The sequence below is a fragment of the Eptatretus burgeri genome, chromosome 4 (assembly GCF_056783735.1).
Source record: "Eptatretus burgeri isolate ZD-2024b chromosome 4, Ebu_testis_v1, whole genome shotgun sequence".
NCBI lineage: Eukaryota > Metazoa > Chordata > Myxini > Myxiniformes > Myxinidae > Eptatretus > Eptatretus burgeri.
The window spans coordinates 137,171,197-137,188,104 of NC_140964.1; the positions used below are offsets into that span (position 1 = coordinate 137,171,197).

The 16,908-nt window shown below is 45.7% G+C and overlaps 2 protein-coding genes across 5 annotated transcripts in view; both read left to right on the plus strand.

The window, feature by feature from the left end:
* LOC147029199 (pseudouridylate synthase 1 homolog) overlaps window positions 1–1,890 on the plus strand; it is a 58,192-nt gene extending 56,302 nt beyond the window's left edge. For all 4 annotated transcript variants that reach the window (XR_015057847.1, XM_085880143.1, XM_085880145.1 and 1 more), the window contains exon 10: window positions 1,561–1,890. Coding sequence is in view for 3 of the 4 variants with exons in the window: in XM_085880143.1 (XP_085736269.1) it covers window positions 1,561–1,587 (27 nt within the window). In the remaining variant the exon portion in view is untranslated. The remainder of the gene's footprint in view (window positions 1–1,560) is intronic.
* Window positions 1,891–5,044: 3,154 nt separating this feature from the next.
* LOC147029200 (uncharacterized) lies at window positions 5,045–16,598 on the plus strand. The gene is made up of 6 exons (XM_085880148.1): window positions 5,045–9,100; window positions 12,814–12,936; window positions 13,028–13,216; window positions 15,676–15,858; window positions 16,203–16,359; window positions 16,447–16,598. Coding segments are annotated over exons 1-6 (699 nt in total). The 5' UTR covers window positions 5,045–9,098; the 3' UTR covers window positions 16,492–16,598.
* Window positions 16,599–16,908: the final 310 nt, after the last annotated feature.

The window sequence follows — 16,908 nt, forward strand, 5'->3', positions numbered from 1 at the left end:
GGAGTCTGTCGGGGCGCTGCAGAGAGGGGAAGCCGGGAGCGCAGTCGAGGTCGCAGTGGAGTCGCTCGTCGCGGGACCCAAGCAAGCCAGCTATCCTCTTTCCCCAGAGCATCAACAATTCCCCCCTTCCCCCCCCCCGCGCTGAGATAGTGCGGAAAGGGGGCCCCGTTCCCACCTCATTCCAAGCAGTGCCAACGAAACCCGCGGAGGAGCGCGGAGTCGGGGCACCGCCGCCACATTTGCGGCTCATCACAAGACGGGTAGGCTCCACCCGGTCTCGCGCCCACAGGCCCCGTCTGTCCCCTTGTCGTTGAGGGTGGCCCTTTTCTTTTGCTTTTGAGTATATGTGTTGTCGGCGCCGTCTGTAAAGTAAAACTGTGTAAGTGTTGCCGTGTGCTCGCATAGTCGGTAGTAGATCTGCATTGTTGTGTTTCTTTCGTTGCAATTGCTTTTGGTGCATAATTGTTGTAATTGTATATGTGTGCTTTCCGTATGCCGCGGAATAAATGTGCCTCATGTTGAACTGTTTTCCCGTTTCGCTTTGTCTTTTCTTTAATTGAATCTCCATCTTACTTCACGTAAAGGGTTGGTAGTGGGCTTAATACGCCCGATTATTAATCGGAACCGTCGAGGTCGACGATATAACACCGCTCGGTTATCCCGATAGTACGGAACGGGTTGCTTCAGTGGCCCGTGCCGGAGTCGACCTGCGGCGAGGTGCGATCGCCCGGTCTACCCTCCGTGTAGGTACTTAAGTAGGTCGAATTTGGCGAACAACCCTATCCCACGCGGGGGGGCGATTGGCACGATCGTGGTGAGGCCGAAAGGCCCACCCGTGACTAGTTCCCGGCATTAGTCTGAGAGGGTCACGACAGAATTGTCCGTCCGGTGGGCGACGTGCCACGATTCGAGTTACGTGGCCGCTCGCACGCCGGCGGGCGCGAATTCGCAACAATATATTATATTATATATGTTTATATATATATATATATATATATATATATATATATATATATATATATATTGTCCTAGATCATGAATCTAAGATCGTTTTTGGAGAAGGTACTTTGCAGGTGTGCTACATTGTGTGGAATGAGTGTGCAAAGTTACCTTTCTGGTGGTTATATAGAGATGTCTGTCAAATCCTCTCGAGGCAAAGTCTGCACATTGAAAAAGCCACAACCCGAATCCTCCGATTTTGCTGGAAAATGTTTTGATAACATTTTATGACGTTTGTATGTGAACCAACTTAGCTCAATAAAAACATAAACACAGGAACGTATTCCAAGAGGATGAACAACATGGGGAGCACACAATTCAACATGAACGACACAGGGAGCACAAATGCAGTATTTTTCGGTTTTTGAAGTTTTCCACAAATTTGAGAAAAACCATCTGTATTTACGAAGAATCCGGAATCTGAAATTTCCTATTTTAGTACAAAATAATTTCAGTATATTTTTTTTTCACATTTGTACGTATTCGTACCCAATGTGGTGTTTGATGTTTAAGGCTGTGTGCTCGAAATGTACTTTTATCATGTTGTTATTGCCTTTGCAGGTGGAAGAGAAGGAAGAACAGGATTGAAGGAATAGTTTTACTTTTTCTTTTCAAAAATAAATTGCATTAGATGTTTGTTTTTATCATTTTCTCATTTAAGTTTGAAATGTTCATGCATTTTACAATATCCGGTGTGAAACCTCAACCCATCTCCATCGACACACGTCACACATCGATCATAGATTTGTAGTTTTCTGTTCTAGACAATGAAACCACTTTTTATCATCAAAATTGAACGAAATGACCTTGGAATTTAGGGCAGTGTGTTTTGTGTCGAGCCATGTTGCAAGGAAATAAAAACTGCTGGTGAACAAAGTACAGCAAAGGAAAGGGTGGGTTTTCCTTTCGTAGTGGAGTGGGAAACCCCTGCGCCCCTCCCCCAACACCCTCTCCCCAACATGATTAACCCTTTGAACCCTGAACTCCTTGGACTTTCGGCTCTCTGGAGAAAAATCCAGGCCCTCAGGTATGTGGAGGTTTGACTCGCGGCTGGTAAACCGGCCACGATGGTTCAAATGGTTAAGATTAAATATAATCGGTTTAAACTTCCCCTCCACATTCACAAGCCTCAGATATGTCCTTTCCACCAGTGTTAAGAAGCAGCAAAATCAGATCCACAATCCATTCACCGGGAGCGATCCGTCGGGGGTTTGTGGATCAAACATCCCTCCACTCCGGCCTTGCACCAGTCCACATGATCCGGAGTTTGCAGCAAGAAAAGGTAAAGGTGCCTGTTCAGTGAGCTGAGATGGTTCTCCATGTCTTTCATTGTGCAGCGGCACAACCCTTTCTCTCAGGTACTTTTCCAAATATTTTCAGCTTCTTTCAGAAGCTTGGTGAGTCATTCCACCAAACAATCCTTATGTACCACTGTTAATGATCCTTTAGAGTGATTTCATTAACATGATTCAAAACCTCCCTTGGAGATTGGCTGTTTTGCATGCACTGCCTTGCATAATTAAAGGGGAAGATGGTCAGAGCTGAAGTTGGAAATCACCCAGTTGGGCAGAGTTTCGTCTCAAGTTCCTCTGTGCCATGCTGCCACGAGATTTTAAGGTTTTTTTTTTTTTTTAACAAGCCACATTGTTCTTGTATTCTGGTCAGTTTGTGATCTCTGCATTTTGATGTTCTTAAGTTCTTATGATTTAACGTTTGCCATTCTTTTGCGATTATAAATTGTTCTTTTTCCTGATTCTTGATTGTGATTGCCGCTTGGCAAACATCCCGTGGTTTGTTTGTTTTGTCTTTGCCGATGACCTTACTTTGTATGACAGTTGACACGAGCTGGAGAAATTTGAGCTATTCCTCACTCTGAGCGAGGCTTTAACAGAAACCAGTACAATCGCAGACAGTACCCTTTTTATGATGCCTTGAACGCTGGCATTTCCTTGGGTGCCGAGCATTCTGGGGTGGAATGCGTCATTTTGAAAACCGCCACATTTTGAAAACAGTGAGGCCGCAATGTGTTTCCAAAGTACCCAACGACTGTATTCAGGTTGTTTGGAAGAGTTCAACGTGTCGTTATTTAAAAGAAGCTACAGGACTTCTGAAAGCTGGGATTATGAGAGCTCGGGTTCCCTCACAGCCCATGACTGTCCCATCATTGTTTTTTGTTATGAATGGTTTTGGGTTATGAAAGCTCGCATTATGAGAGCTCAGGTTCCACTCCACTCCATCCCCCTCCCATCAATGTATTGAGTTATGAGAGCTCGGGTTCCACTCTCATTCCACCCCCCTCCCATCACTGTATTTTGCTGTGAGTGGTTTTGCATTATGAAAGCCAGGTGTAATGTCAGTCATGACATTTGTTGGTTTGTAAAGATTTACAATCCCATTAATGTTCTGAGAGGATGTTCTGGGCAGAGTTCTGAGCGAAGGTTCTGGGCGCAGCTCAGAACAGATGCATTCTGGGAAGGCAAAAGCTTAGATTTAAAACAAGTGATCCAGCAAGGTGAGTGATGCAATGGATGCAGAGCAAGTGATCCGGCAAGGTGAGTGATGCATTGATGGTCCTGGGGATGGTGAGACAAAGCAAAACAGAAAAGCAAACAGCACGAAAGGAAAAAAGGTAAACCAGGTAATGCCATCAAACTCCAGGTCTGACCAACATGGTCAGCCAGTCCCTGGTGTGTACATACCTGGGGCAGGCAGTGGCGGTGGTGCCGGGAGAGAGAGCTCGAGGTTGGCCCAACTCGTCCGCACCTATCCAACGTCTTTTCCCTCATAAACACTATCCTAGCCCCCCTCTTTTTGCAATTCGATGCTACGTCTTGTCTCCCATTTACATCGTGACACTTCTCATTCTGAAGTCCTTCAGGAGGGCAAGTCCAGCGGCCGGCGGTCATTCCGACAGAGGATGGTGTGAAGGGGGTCTTCATCAATCCTGACTATGCTAATATTGTTTCACTTTTAAACTGTCCCCGGAGTTATACCCTGCCAAGAGGCCTTTGTTAAACTATGGGGTTCGAAAAACCCAAATTACCATCGCCTACGTGTTGGTGCTCTTACAATTTTGGGCCTTGCCCACCAAATTTTATTTCTGTGCCATCACAAAATTTTGTGGCTGGGGAGATTGGATCCACTCACAGGTCTGCCCACCTGCATACTCACCGTTGGCACCACTGGGACGCTGGAGATGCCTCTGAGCTTGCCTGCTCCTCACCCAAGCATAGGGGATGCCCTCACTGGCACTCCCCCCCCTTCGATGCCCACATGGCATTTTGGTGCCCGGGTCCCACTGCTCGGGCACCTGGGCCCATTGAACACTACAGAAAACACGACACTGGCACGCCAGGCCCCTCTCCTCGGGTACCTGCGCCCACTAACACACCACTGGCCCCCTGGACCTACCTATGACCTCACCTGGCTGAGGAGTCTCCAGTGCCTGGGGTGCCTGCTTCATCAGAACACGACGCTCGCAAGCCACACCCCCAGCCGCCCATTATCTCCTGCACCCCACAAAAAAAAACTTTCCACAATCAGCACCAACCACCGAACGACATCCATGTGTAAATTTACCTAATCCCTCTATCTAACTTTAAACTAACCCCCGGGTTTCCTTGGGTGGGATCCACTCCCCCCATTCAATCCTTCACACCATGTGTTCCGTAACTCACACTCATACCGGCCATTGCCTTGCCTTCGCACTCATAATTCATCAACCACACACAAACACATTTCCACTCACCGACACAGCATCACCCAACTAATTTCCCCGAACAAACTCGTGCACCCTCTTCCGTTGTACAACGCACGCTCCCATTTGACTCTACCCTCTATAGTTCTCTACGTTCCCACTGCATGTTCATTGTCTCCACCTAAACGGTCCCTATTGTCGCTCTCGATCCCTCCCTCATGGTCACTGCTTCGGTACCCACATAGAGGCTACCATCACTGGCACCCCCTTGTGTGGGCTGGTTACACCACTGTGCTCCACACATGGGTGTTACTGTCGCTATCTCTTATCCACATGAGCCCCCTGCGTCCGTACCCACATAGAGGCTACCATCACTGGCACCCCCTTGTGTGGGCTGGTTACACCACTGTGCTCCACACATGGGTGTTACTGTCGCTATCTCTTATCCACATGAGCCCCCTGCGTCCGCAGAGGTGCTCGACTTTGCCTCTGCCTCTAAAGCTGGAGCGACCCATGAGGGTGTCTGGTCGCCGGTATAGGTCTCAATCAGTCAGCATGGACGATCCGTGGGAGAGCCCATCGTCCCACTTTGATCTTAATGACCACGTCACAAATCTGCGCCAGGCCGGCCCCTGGGCCCTGCCAAGGCAACGTGAGCTTTGGGAATTTTCCCTTTCGTCTCCGGGGATTTAAGAACCAAATATTCATCTCCGGAGTGTATTTGCTCGCCTGGCTCTGGTGGTCGTACCTGCACTTCATCTTTACATCTGCCAGATGGAGCTGGCGACGCGCGAATGCATGGACCTGTTCCATACCCTCCTCCAAATGACAGGCGTATCCCTCCCCCGGTGGTCTATCAGGACGTTCTGGCAAGTGACCGCACAGCAGGTCAGTGGAAGCCCGCAACTCCCGCCCATACATGAGCAACGCTGGGCGACATGCGGTGGCTTCATGCTGGTGAGTTTGGTTGGCTATCAACAAATACGGGAGATGTTCGTCCCAGTCATCCTGACGGGTGGTGGTTAAAAAGGGCCAGTTGTTGTATTAAGGTCCTGTTGAACCTTTCCACCATCCCGTCAGATTGTGGTCTTAAGGGCGTTGTCCTTGTTTTCCGAATTGACAAGAGACTGCTCACTTCTTTTAATAATTGGCTTTCAAAATGTGGACTCTGATCGGTGTGCAGCTCTTCCGGAATCCCATGTCGGCATACAGAACCTTCCACGAAGGCCTGTGCCACAACTCCAGCTTCTTGATTGGGGAGCGCATCGGCCTCTAGCTACTTGGTGAAATACTCCATAACCACGAAGATATATTTATTACCCTGGCGGGTGCAGGGCAGTAGTCCTAAGATGTCCATAACCACCCGCTCAAGGGGGGCACCCACCTGGTATAATTGAAGGGGGCCCGCATCCTCTGCGCCGGTCCCTTTTTTAGCAGTACAGGTATCTCATGCTCGACACCAGTCCTGTATATCGTGCACCATATTCACCCAATAAAATATACGGCAGACCCGAGATGTTGTTTTTGTCCTGCCCAAATGGACGCCGGGGTGGGTACCATGCAACTGTTGTAAAATGGTGGTTTAAAATTGGTCTGGGGCTATAATTAACCAGAAAGTTCTTTCAGAGGGCATTTACACCCACTTGCGATACAAGATGTTATCTTTCAATTCTAGGGTCTTCCACTGAGCCCACTTCGCCTTTGGCCGTGCTCCGAGGGGATGACTTCCTCCCCACTGGATCTCTCACGTTGACGGGCCCATTCGTACACCGGCCCCAATGCGGGATCTTCCCGCTGGGCCGTGCTCCAAGCCATCGTTCCAAATTCCTCATCTGCGGTTAGTGGCAAAACTTGTCCTGCCACCCAGTCTGCACGGACTAAGATCTTATGGGAGGGGTCTGCCAAATTGGTCTCTGTCCTCATGTCGCATACAGAAGTTACAGTTTTCTCCCAGACAAGGGTGTCGAGAGAGTGCATCGGCATTCCCATGAGCCTTACAGGCTCTATGGGTCACACTGAAATCGTCCTGCTGTAACTTTTCCGAGCCATTGCAAGGAAGAATTGTCAGTTCAAATGGAAGATTTCCGCCCGTACAAATACGGGTGGAAATGGTTCATGGCAGACAGCATAGCCAATAACTCTTTACGAGTGACGCAGTAATTTCGATTGGGCCTACTCATGGCCACACTGTAATACGCGATCATTCTTTCCATGCCCTCCTGCGTCTGAGACAAAACTGCACCCAATTCTTCCTGACTTGCATCCGTGTCCAGGGTAAAGGTCCCGTTATCAGTGGAGGATGCTAGAACGGGTGCGGATATTAAAGACCCTTTCAATTTGAGGAAGGCATCATTGCACTCCAGTGTCCAATTGAACCTCGTCCCCTTCTCCATAAGCTGGTGAAGGGGCCTGGCTATCTCTGCAAATTTTGCCACAAAGCGTCAGGAGAAGGAGCAGAGTCCCCCCCAAAAACCCCACCTCCTTGATGTTACTTGGTACGGGCCACTCCTCTACCGCCTTGACTTTACCTGGGTTTGTTTTCACCCCCTCGCGACCGATCACGTGGCCGAGATAGGCCACTTCCTTCGCAAACAAGGTACATTTTTCTGGGCTTAACTTTAACCCTGCCTGTCTGAGGCACCCAAACACCTGATCCAAATTAGCTACGGCCTGGGGGGATGTTGTATCGACTCACGACTAAGCCTGGGATTAGTTGCTCCACCAGCTGCTCGACCAGACCACAGGGTTCCTGCCAGGTTTGGTGAGCCCGCCATTGTGCCGGGACTATCGCCTCGGCACCCAGGGGTATGGTCACTAGATCGGGAGCCTCCAGCTCCACCTTCTCGTCCGTGCTCACACCCCGTAATGGCAGCTCTTCGAAACCCACCTGCATGATACCCTGGGCCAGTTCGATTTTACATTCGCTGGCTGGTAACAAATCCAACCCTATTTGACATGGGTGGCACATCTCCGCCACCCTAACCTCGACTTTTTTTTAACGAACCCAACTTAAGGGTCACAAAACCCCACCCAATGATGGGAGCCATTGTCCCGGGAGACAGCTGCAGACTGATTTTCCAGAGAGCGGATATCATCCCAGCCATCTATGCTCAAATCAAGGATCACAGGGCTGATGATCGTGGCGCTTGCTCCTGTGTCCACCATGGCGTCCACCCCTACGCCGACAATTTTACACCTAATTGTCAAACTACCAATGCCAATTTGGCCGCAATAAACGACCTGTCACATTAATGAGGGCACTTTTCCATCTACCACAGCCGAACATGGCCCTATATGGCCAGCACATACTAGTTTCCTGGGGCCTGGCGGGGGGAGGGGAGGGGTGTTGAGGGCTGGCTCGTCCGGTCCGTACGGGGTGGAGTTGGTGGTCCTGGATAGCGAAGTCTATCCCTGCGTGGAACTCTGCAGTGCCATGACAGGTGACCTGTCACCACAATTATAACACCTTACCTGGTAAGGTGTATGCCTCCCATACGCTGAATTGCCCCCCATTGTAATTCCGAGTTGAGCATTCATCAGTGGCCTATCGGGTGTCATCATCGGAGCCGCCTGCCATGGTCCAGACCTCGCCAACTGGCGGTTTACGATGCCCTGAACCATTTCCTCCAGGTCTGCCCTCCTTTCGGGGGCGGCTCCTCCCGTGGACCCACCATTGTGCGTTGGGCCCACCTGTCTCACCACGACCGGGCAGTGCTCTCTACGCCCCCCCCCCACCCCCAGAGTTAGGGGCCTTGCCACTGCAGAAACATTTTTATCATGATGGGTTTGGAGGTGATAAAATATAAATTGATCATAATTAAAACTTGATAATAAATAAAATAAATTAAACCTGAAATAAAAATGTACTCAAATATGAAATGATGTTTTAAGTATGTATCCATTTGGAATTAGCATAATTATATTTCTCCTCTGTATGAAAAGATCACCTGTATATTAAAAGTGTAAACAGGTTGAACTTTGCCAGGAAGTTGAATGTAAAAAGAATTGCCGATAATTCCAAAGCCATCCAAAGGAATTTTTTTATAAAAGACACAAACAAGTTGGAATGTGGATTTAAGAAAATGTCCAGATGTATCCACTAAGCTCTCGTCACTTCAAGATAATATATCTTCCCAGTTTTAGGAGAAGCAGACTGACTTTTAACCTACATTGGATGGAAACTTGTTTTAATGGCCATTAGAGTTGGTGTTTGACATCATTCTAGCATTCTGTGCGATTCATATGTCTGGATTTGAATATGTGTTCCAATATGATTTGAATATACGATCCCATAAGCAGGAGCTGTCTAAGAAGACTGAAGACAGGTTTCGCCTGGAGGATGTCAAGACCGACAAACTGGCGCCATTACCAGAGATGATAAAAAACTGTCTCACTGAAAACTATGTAAGGACAAAGATTCTCCATTTGTGTTTGAGATTTGTGGAATGCGTTTGTCTGTTCAGAACCTCCTATGCGCACATATTAAATGTGTCTTGTATGTGAATAAATGTGCTAAATTGCACTGAAGTTGTGTAACTGTGTCTTACAATTTGGCAAGCCAAGGCATGAGCATTAAAACCTGGAAAAGCCTCATTCACAGTGAGCTGGTGGTAGGCACGAGCTCACAGATCAGAAAAGGTGAGAGATAGTGATCTTTGTGGTCAAGTGTGTGCTACCGGCTTGTGTGCCTCGTTCAAGGTCAACATGCTTCGAACAAGAATTTGAGTTGGATAGATTTGAGGTTTATGGTTCAGTGATTGATATTGCTGTTGAACAATAAGTGTCGTTTTCAAAAGGTGTTGTTGGAGTCCCGAAAAGTCCATTTTTTTAATGGCTGCGCTGGCACTGTTTCAGTGTATGCCTGGATAGTTCTCTCATCTGCATTGGCACTTTCGATGCAGATTCAGATAGGTTGTTGTCCAATAGAGATTGGAAGTTGAGATTGGCTTCACTGGCACTTTCGGGGTTTGCCTGGCTTCACAGTCTACATTGGCACTTTCAATGCAGACTTAAATAGAGCGTTGTCCAACAGAGGTTGGAAGTTGAGAGACAGTTGAGGTGAAGACAGGATGTTTCACAGATAGTTGAGAATAGAGCATTGACCAACAGAGGTTGGAAATTGAGAAATAGTGGATTTTTTTGGTTGGAATTGTGCTTCCAGCTTGGGATTGAGGTTTGAATTGAGGTTGAGATTGAGGGATTGAGGTTTCCCGTGATACGATCAAAAGCGTTATACCACAAACGTAACATCTGTACGTGAATGACTATATACAGAGTTGCAAAATACTTTCGTATTGGTCATGATTTCGGAACATCAGTGTGAGAGTGCTTTGTCGTTTTCATTAACTACAAATAGCGAATGTTTTAAAAGCGATTCTGTCATCATTCATAAATACATGAGGTGCGATCGCTACCCGGAAGAGCAGGTAGTTTGTCAGTACCTCTGGCTGTAATGCACGTACTTATTTATCGAATGGATTGCTCACGCCGTTGGGTTCCCGTTGTGACAGCGGTTGATGAAAAAAAAATCATTTCAAGAGGGGGGGGGGAGATAGCTCTAGTGAACTGTACCGCTGAGGTTGTTTGCATTGATCAAATTCTCCCGAAGAGTACTTGACTGAATCAGGAATTGATTTTTTAAATAATTTTTTCGTTGCCCGATTTTGACCGAAACTTGATACTGCACACCGCAGGAGAATGGTAAGTAAGGTGGCCTTAAAATTTTTGCGTTATCGTGTACCGTTTTTGGCTGTATTTCGGGAACATACATACATACATACAAGATGAGAGTTTTAATAATACAGTTCTTTGATAGATTATTGCGAATGTGCGGGGACTTCGGCGTGCATACCAGGGAGTTGCTAACGACAGAACAAGCATGCATTCTTCTTCTTATGTATGGCAGCTTAGCTGCCGGGTTAACTATCATTTCTTGGAAACGTGACTGTGTCGCTGATGCAGTGACCCTCTACCAATACACACTGGTACTCATTTCGCCGAATTCGGAAGGATGGCAGGCTGAGTCAACCCCCTGGTGAACACGAATCAAATGGATTACCTACATTTTGTGTTATACTAACAAACATTGTGAGAGTATCTCATTTACAGATCGAGAACATTTTGCTTGAAGCAACAACCAAAGACTACTATGGTCTCGGTCCAGAGGAAGACATTGTGCTCATTAAAGTGAAAGAAAATGAGAATCTGTAATGGAGACATCACGAGAGAACAATTAACTTTTGTGTCCATGATTTGCAAAGTTTTGATAAATAATATGATTGATGTACGGTGAGAATGAGATCTCGAGTAAGATTTTGACCATCTTGTAGACAACGTCTATCCGAGACTGACGAAGAACAGTCAGGCAGGTTAAGGAAATAACTCGGTAAGCCAAAAGAGAGTATGAGAAGGACATGACTAAATATTAAACATAATAGCAAGGCTTTCTTTAAATATATCAGGCGAAAAGAACAGGTTAGGAGCAGTGTGGGCCCATTGAGGAATAGTACCGGAAGAGTGGTTTGTAATGAAGGTGAGATGGCAGGCTTATTAAACAGGTATTTTTCTTCAACTTTTAAAAAGAACAGTCAGGAGAATTTCCAATAGCTGAGAGTATCTATTGAGGAGGTGAGGAAGGGCTTTTACAGAAGATCCAGGTTGGAGTGGAGGAAGTAATGGAACAGTTTGGTAATCTAAGAGAAGATAAGGCTCTGGGTCCAGATAGTATGAAACTGACAGTATTGATAGAGATGTTTAAGATAATGAAAGGTGGAGATAAAATAAGTGCAGATGAATTATTCAACAGAGTAGACAGTGACAGGACCAGGGGCCATAGCCTGAGAATTAAGAAGAGGAGAAATAAAATGGAAGCAAGGCAGGGGACTTTTACTCAGAGAATAGTTAATGCATGAAATGGTCTCTCTGGGAAGGCAGTGGCAACAGAAAAAGTAGATAAGTTTAAATTAGAATTTGATAGGTACCTGGAAGTTATGGAGTAGAGGGGTTTTGGGATGTTGATAAGACTTTTTAGGTAATTTGAGCATTGATGGGTGATTGTGTGCATGTGTATGGAGTGCTGTTGGTGAGGGTCCTGTCAAGGGGGGGTTGTGTGGTTGATGTGTGTTTAAACCAAGCCCATGCCCCCTTTCCTGAGAAGAAGAGGAAAAATACTTATCTCATTAATTTAAAACGTTTTTTGTATTTTCTTCCTTGGATCTTGTGTTGATAAGCTAGTATGGTGTTCGTGCAGGTATGATGAGCTGAAGGGCCTCCACCTGTGTTAGATTTCCTTGTAAGGAGCTAATTTAGGTAAATTAGATCATGAGAGACATGATGCAGAGATAAGAGATGTGATGCCAAGGTAGGAGGCTGGTCAAACCAAATTAAAATTATTTACTGATGGGTTAAAACTGGCCAACAAATGTTTAAAAAACAAAATCGGTGGTATAGATTGTATGCTAATCTGAGTTAATGTTGAGAGTAGATGATAAATGGGGTTTCTGGGACACCCATTCAAATGAATGGGGAAAAAGGGAAAAACTTTCTCACTCAAGCCCCAAAAGCTCAAAATAGGAGACTGATTTTCTCGCCACCGATCCCCTTCCCTCCCCACCTATCCCCTTCCCTCCCATACAAGCAAATGAAAAATTGAGACTATGAAAGATTGAGACTTTCTGATTAAAGCACTTCTTCCCCCGAACATACTCACAGTCCTTTTATATTTTTATTCCACTCAAAGAGCGAACCAATGAATATTTGTCCATGTTCTACTTTAGGGAATAATTTCATTTTCTTATAGCATTCATTTCCATCGAGTATATTCACAAAGAATAACTTGCTTCTTGGTTTAAGTGTCTTTGTTGAGCAGAAATGAAATGATAAACTTCTCTTAATGCTCTTATTTTTCATGGTCTTTTCAAATTCAACAGTATGTGTTGTTTTATGTAAGTTTTTTTTGTCAAAATAATTAAAAGCAAGCTGTTTCATTTTCGGGTTAAAATGAGTCGGACTGCTTGAGAACAGCTGCCTCACCCGAAGCCAAGATGTGACTCATTTCCTATGTGGGACACACCCTGAAAACCCCATTGTTGTGTAATCTCCCATGATGTCATCAACAGGAGGCTATTTATGAGCAAAGCGAACTTCGTTCTTATTCAGAGAATTTTGAGTCTTATTCAGAGAATGGAGTATTTAGAAGAGAACTTTGACCTTGCAGATCAATCGTTTTCACAAGATGAGGGGTGAGATCCTTGAACCAATTCATTATTTGTTGTTTTATACAGAATTAAATCACTATACAACCAATAATTATTGGATGTCTTTTTCTAACAGGTTGTCCCCAATAAGAACATCGTTGATAACTGATCTGGAACTTGAGTTCTTTGAATTACACGACGAGTGGCGAAAAATGAATGACTTCCATGAAGACATTCAATCGTTCAGAAGAGAATTGAATGACATTTTTGTTGGCTGGAAAAAAATTCTCTCACGTCCTCTGACCTTGAATGAGTCGAGTCAAAGGTGAGAAATTATCGCTCTGTGTGTCTTTATGTCTTTGTCTCTCTCCCTCTGTCTTTATCTGTGTGTGTGTGTGTGTGTGTGTGTGTGTGTGTGTGTGTGTGTGTGTGTGTGTGTGTGTGTGTGTGTGTGTGTGTGTGTGTGTGTGTGTGTGTGTGTGTGTGTGTGTGTGTGTGTGTCGAGGATAAATGGTGTTTCTAAGGCATCCATTCAAATGAATGGGGAAAAAGGGAAAACTCTGAATCAATGCCCAAAATTCCCAAAACAGGAGACTGATTCCTCCCCTCCCATACAAACAAATGGAAAATTGAGACTGTCTCAAGGCCCATAAGGTCAAAATAGGAGACTGATCTCCGCCCCATTGAGCAAATGTTAAATTGAGACTAACTGATTAAAGCACTTCTTTCCTTTTATATTGTTACGGTTGTGGAAATTCACAGAACACCATTCAGGTTCCCCAGAGGTCAGTTATTTCGGTAAGTGTGTGTTCCAGGTTAGAATTCCCCACCGATGTATAAAGGGAATTGTTAGTGCACCGGGCTGTGAACCTTTGAGTTAGCCGTTATTCTTTTCTGTCTTTTATTTCAAACAAACAGCATCTCTTCAACGACACCACTGCAACCACGCCACCTCCACCACCATAACAGCATCTCAACAACCACGCCATCCCCACCACAGCACCAACCACACTGCAACCACGTCCGCTTGTGGCAGGGTGATTCCAACACGGCCGCGATTGACGGCAGGAACGGATCAGGAGGCGAACGGGGGCGGAGCCAGCTGGGGGTGAAGAGTCGAAGGTGAGGGAGCGAAAACCCCTCCCCTCGGGGCTATAAAAAGGCACGTTTCGACACCAAGACAGGAGTTGGTTGTTGGAGGCGTTGTTGGAGGTGCCATTGCAAGCGTTGTTGGAGTCGAGAGTTGAGCTGGTGGAGTCCAGTTGAGTTGGGAGCTGGTGGAGTCCAGTCGAGTTCGGGAAGTGAGTTGAGGGAGTCCAGTCGAGTCCGGGCTTGGAGAGAGAGAGAGAGCTCGGAGGCAGTGGAGAGCTTTTTGGAGTTGGTGTGGGGAGCTGGAGGGTTCGGAGGTTGGAGTGTGGGCAGAGACATCGAGGGTCGCCCAGCGAGTCACCAAGAGGGTGGCAGGTAGCCTGCTCGGTCTCTCGGAGCCCCTGCGGTCATCCCGGCTCTGAGCAATTATAAAAGCTTACGAGCCCGGTGCTTTTCTTTTTCTTGGGGTTTTTGCATGAAAGTCTGTGGCGCCTTGTCCGTAAGTAGAATTGTTGTAAGTGCATGTACATAATAAATAGACATCGGCTGTAGGTTTTTGCTCGTGTCTTGTCCCCACCCCCCCCCCCCATTCATTGCATACATGTGAATTAAATGTCCCCATTGTTGAAATGTCACCTGCTCGTTGCGTCCTTTCCTGCCATTGACTGCCATAATTGCGTTCGGAATAAATAGCTGGCTGATTAATAGCCGATTAAAACGTACATCTGGTCCGACGGGGATTGGCGAGATAAAACCGCTTGGCAATCGCAAACGGAACGAGCTGCTTAAAGCGGCTCGTTTTCGTGCAGGCTCCGTTGAGGTGTAAATCCCTGGCATTTCTATCTGCGCGAATAATTAGGTACATTAACAATGTGGCGATCGACCCTGTAGTGCGAACAGAAGAGTTGGCTGGTTTATGGTGTGGTTAACCACACCCCTAGCTGGGTTTCGGCGTTGATCCGAAAAGCTGCGACTAGATTGCTCGTCCGGTGGGCGCGGGGCTGCAATTTAGCGAAAGGCGGTCGTCCACACACTGGGCGGCTGAAAATCCGCAACAATATTTTCATTCCATTCAAAGAGTGATCCAATGCATATTTGTTCATGTTCTACTCCAGGTAATAAATTAATTTTCCTCTTATATTCACTTTATCTCTTCAAGCATGAAAGAAAGGGCTGTTTGGGTGAGTTTCGTAAAATGGGGAAGTATTTTTAGAACACAGTCTGGCTGTGAAAAATGAGGAAGTATTATGTGTCCATGTCTGATAGTTATACAACACTAACAGAACAAAGTTTAGTTAAAAACAGCTTTTAAACGTAGATTTTATCAAAATCATTGAACGCATTTTCATTTTCGTGTTAAAATGAGTCAGACTGTTTGAGAACGTCTCGCACATGTCTCTCCCAAGCTGTCTCACCCGAACCAAGTCATTTCCTTTCGTGGAAACACACCCTGGAAAAACCATTGTTGTGAAATCTCCCATTACGTCATCAATTTGCTTATTTAAACCAAGCTGTGTGCTGAGCATGTTTCATTCAGAGAATGGATTGTGTAGATAAGTACTTCAACCTTACGAATCAATTGTTTTCACAAGATGAGAGGTGAGATTTCACAACCCAATTTATTTTTTGTTTGTTTAAAACAGAATTAAATCACTATACAACCAATAATTATTGTATGTCTTTTTTTTTCAACAGGTTGTTCCGAATCAGAACATCGTTAATAACAGATGTGGAGAATGAATTATCTGATTTACAAGACGAGTGGATAAAAATGAACGACTTTCTTGAAGAGATGTATTCGTTTCGAAATCAACTGAATGATACCATTGTCGACTGGAAAGAATTACTCTCACGTAATCTAACGTGGAATGAATTGAGGTGAGGAATTATCACTTTGTCTCTGTCTTTCTGTCTCTCTCTGTTTGTCTCTGTCTATCTGTCTCTGTCTTTCTCTTTCTCTCTGTCTATCTGTCTCTCTATCTGTCTCTCTGTCTCTCTATCTGTCTGTCTATCTCTATCTGTCTGTCTGTTTCTCTCTATCTGTTTGTCTTTCTGTCTCTCTCTCTCTTTCTCTCTGTCTCTCTATCTGTTTTTCTGTCTCTCAATGTGTCTCTGTCTATCTGTCTCTGTCTCTGTCTCTGTCTGTCTCTTTCTGTTCTCTTTCCACACAACCTTTTATTTGGCTTGGTGGTAATTTTTGAATGCCTGTTTTTTATTTTCAGAATTAAAACTGAATCATACATGAGCTGTGAAACAAATGAATTTCACAACCTTGAATGGCAAGATGTTGAAATTACACGGGGTGATGATTCATTTCCAACTTTGTCCAGTTTAAATGCTCATCTGGAGGAATCTGACATGACACTCTATCTTCTGGAGGTAAATGTTATATTTGTTATCTTAATCACATCATTATCTAATTATCTTCATGTACCCTAATTGTTCTTCACTCTTTGTTTTGAACAGAGCATGTTGATCGAGTTTCAAAACCAAAGCAAACCATCAGATTGATGTGAAAGAAGATTTTGTTCAATGTTATTACTTTTGTTCAATTATAAATGCTTTCCTTGTAATTATCTGATTTTGAATTACAAGAAAAGAATAAAGGGGATGCAAAGGGGAAGGGGAAGTGGGGGGGGGGGTAGTTGTGCTCCCCCAACAACCCACCACCCCCCTCATCCCACCCCCTCCCCTCTGTGTGTGTGTGTGTGTGTGTGTGTGGGGAAGGGTGGCGGGGTTGGATGAGGGGGGGGGGGGGGCGGAGGTGGGGGTGCACAGGGGGGACTGAAGGGGTGGGCGGGGTTTGTGTGGGCGGGGCTTCTGTGGGTGGAGCTTGTGTTAGCAGGGCTTCTGTGGGTGGGGCTTGTGTGGGTGGGGTTTGTGTGGGTGGGGCTTGTGTGGGTGGTGCTTGTGTGGGTGGAACTTGTG

Coding starts and splice junctions, on each gene's coding strand:
- LOC147029200 (XM_085880148.1), top strand. Junction 12,937..13,027: donor TCGTTTTCACAAGATGAGGG/GTGAGATCCTTG, acceptor TTTTTCTAACAG/GTTGTCCCCAATAAGAACAT. Junction 13,217..15,675: donor TTGAATGAGTCGAGTCAAAG/GTGAGAAATTAT, acceptor TTTTTTCAACAG/GTTGTTCCGAATCAGAACAT.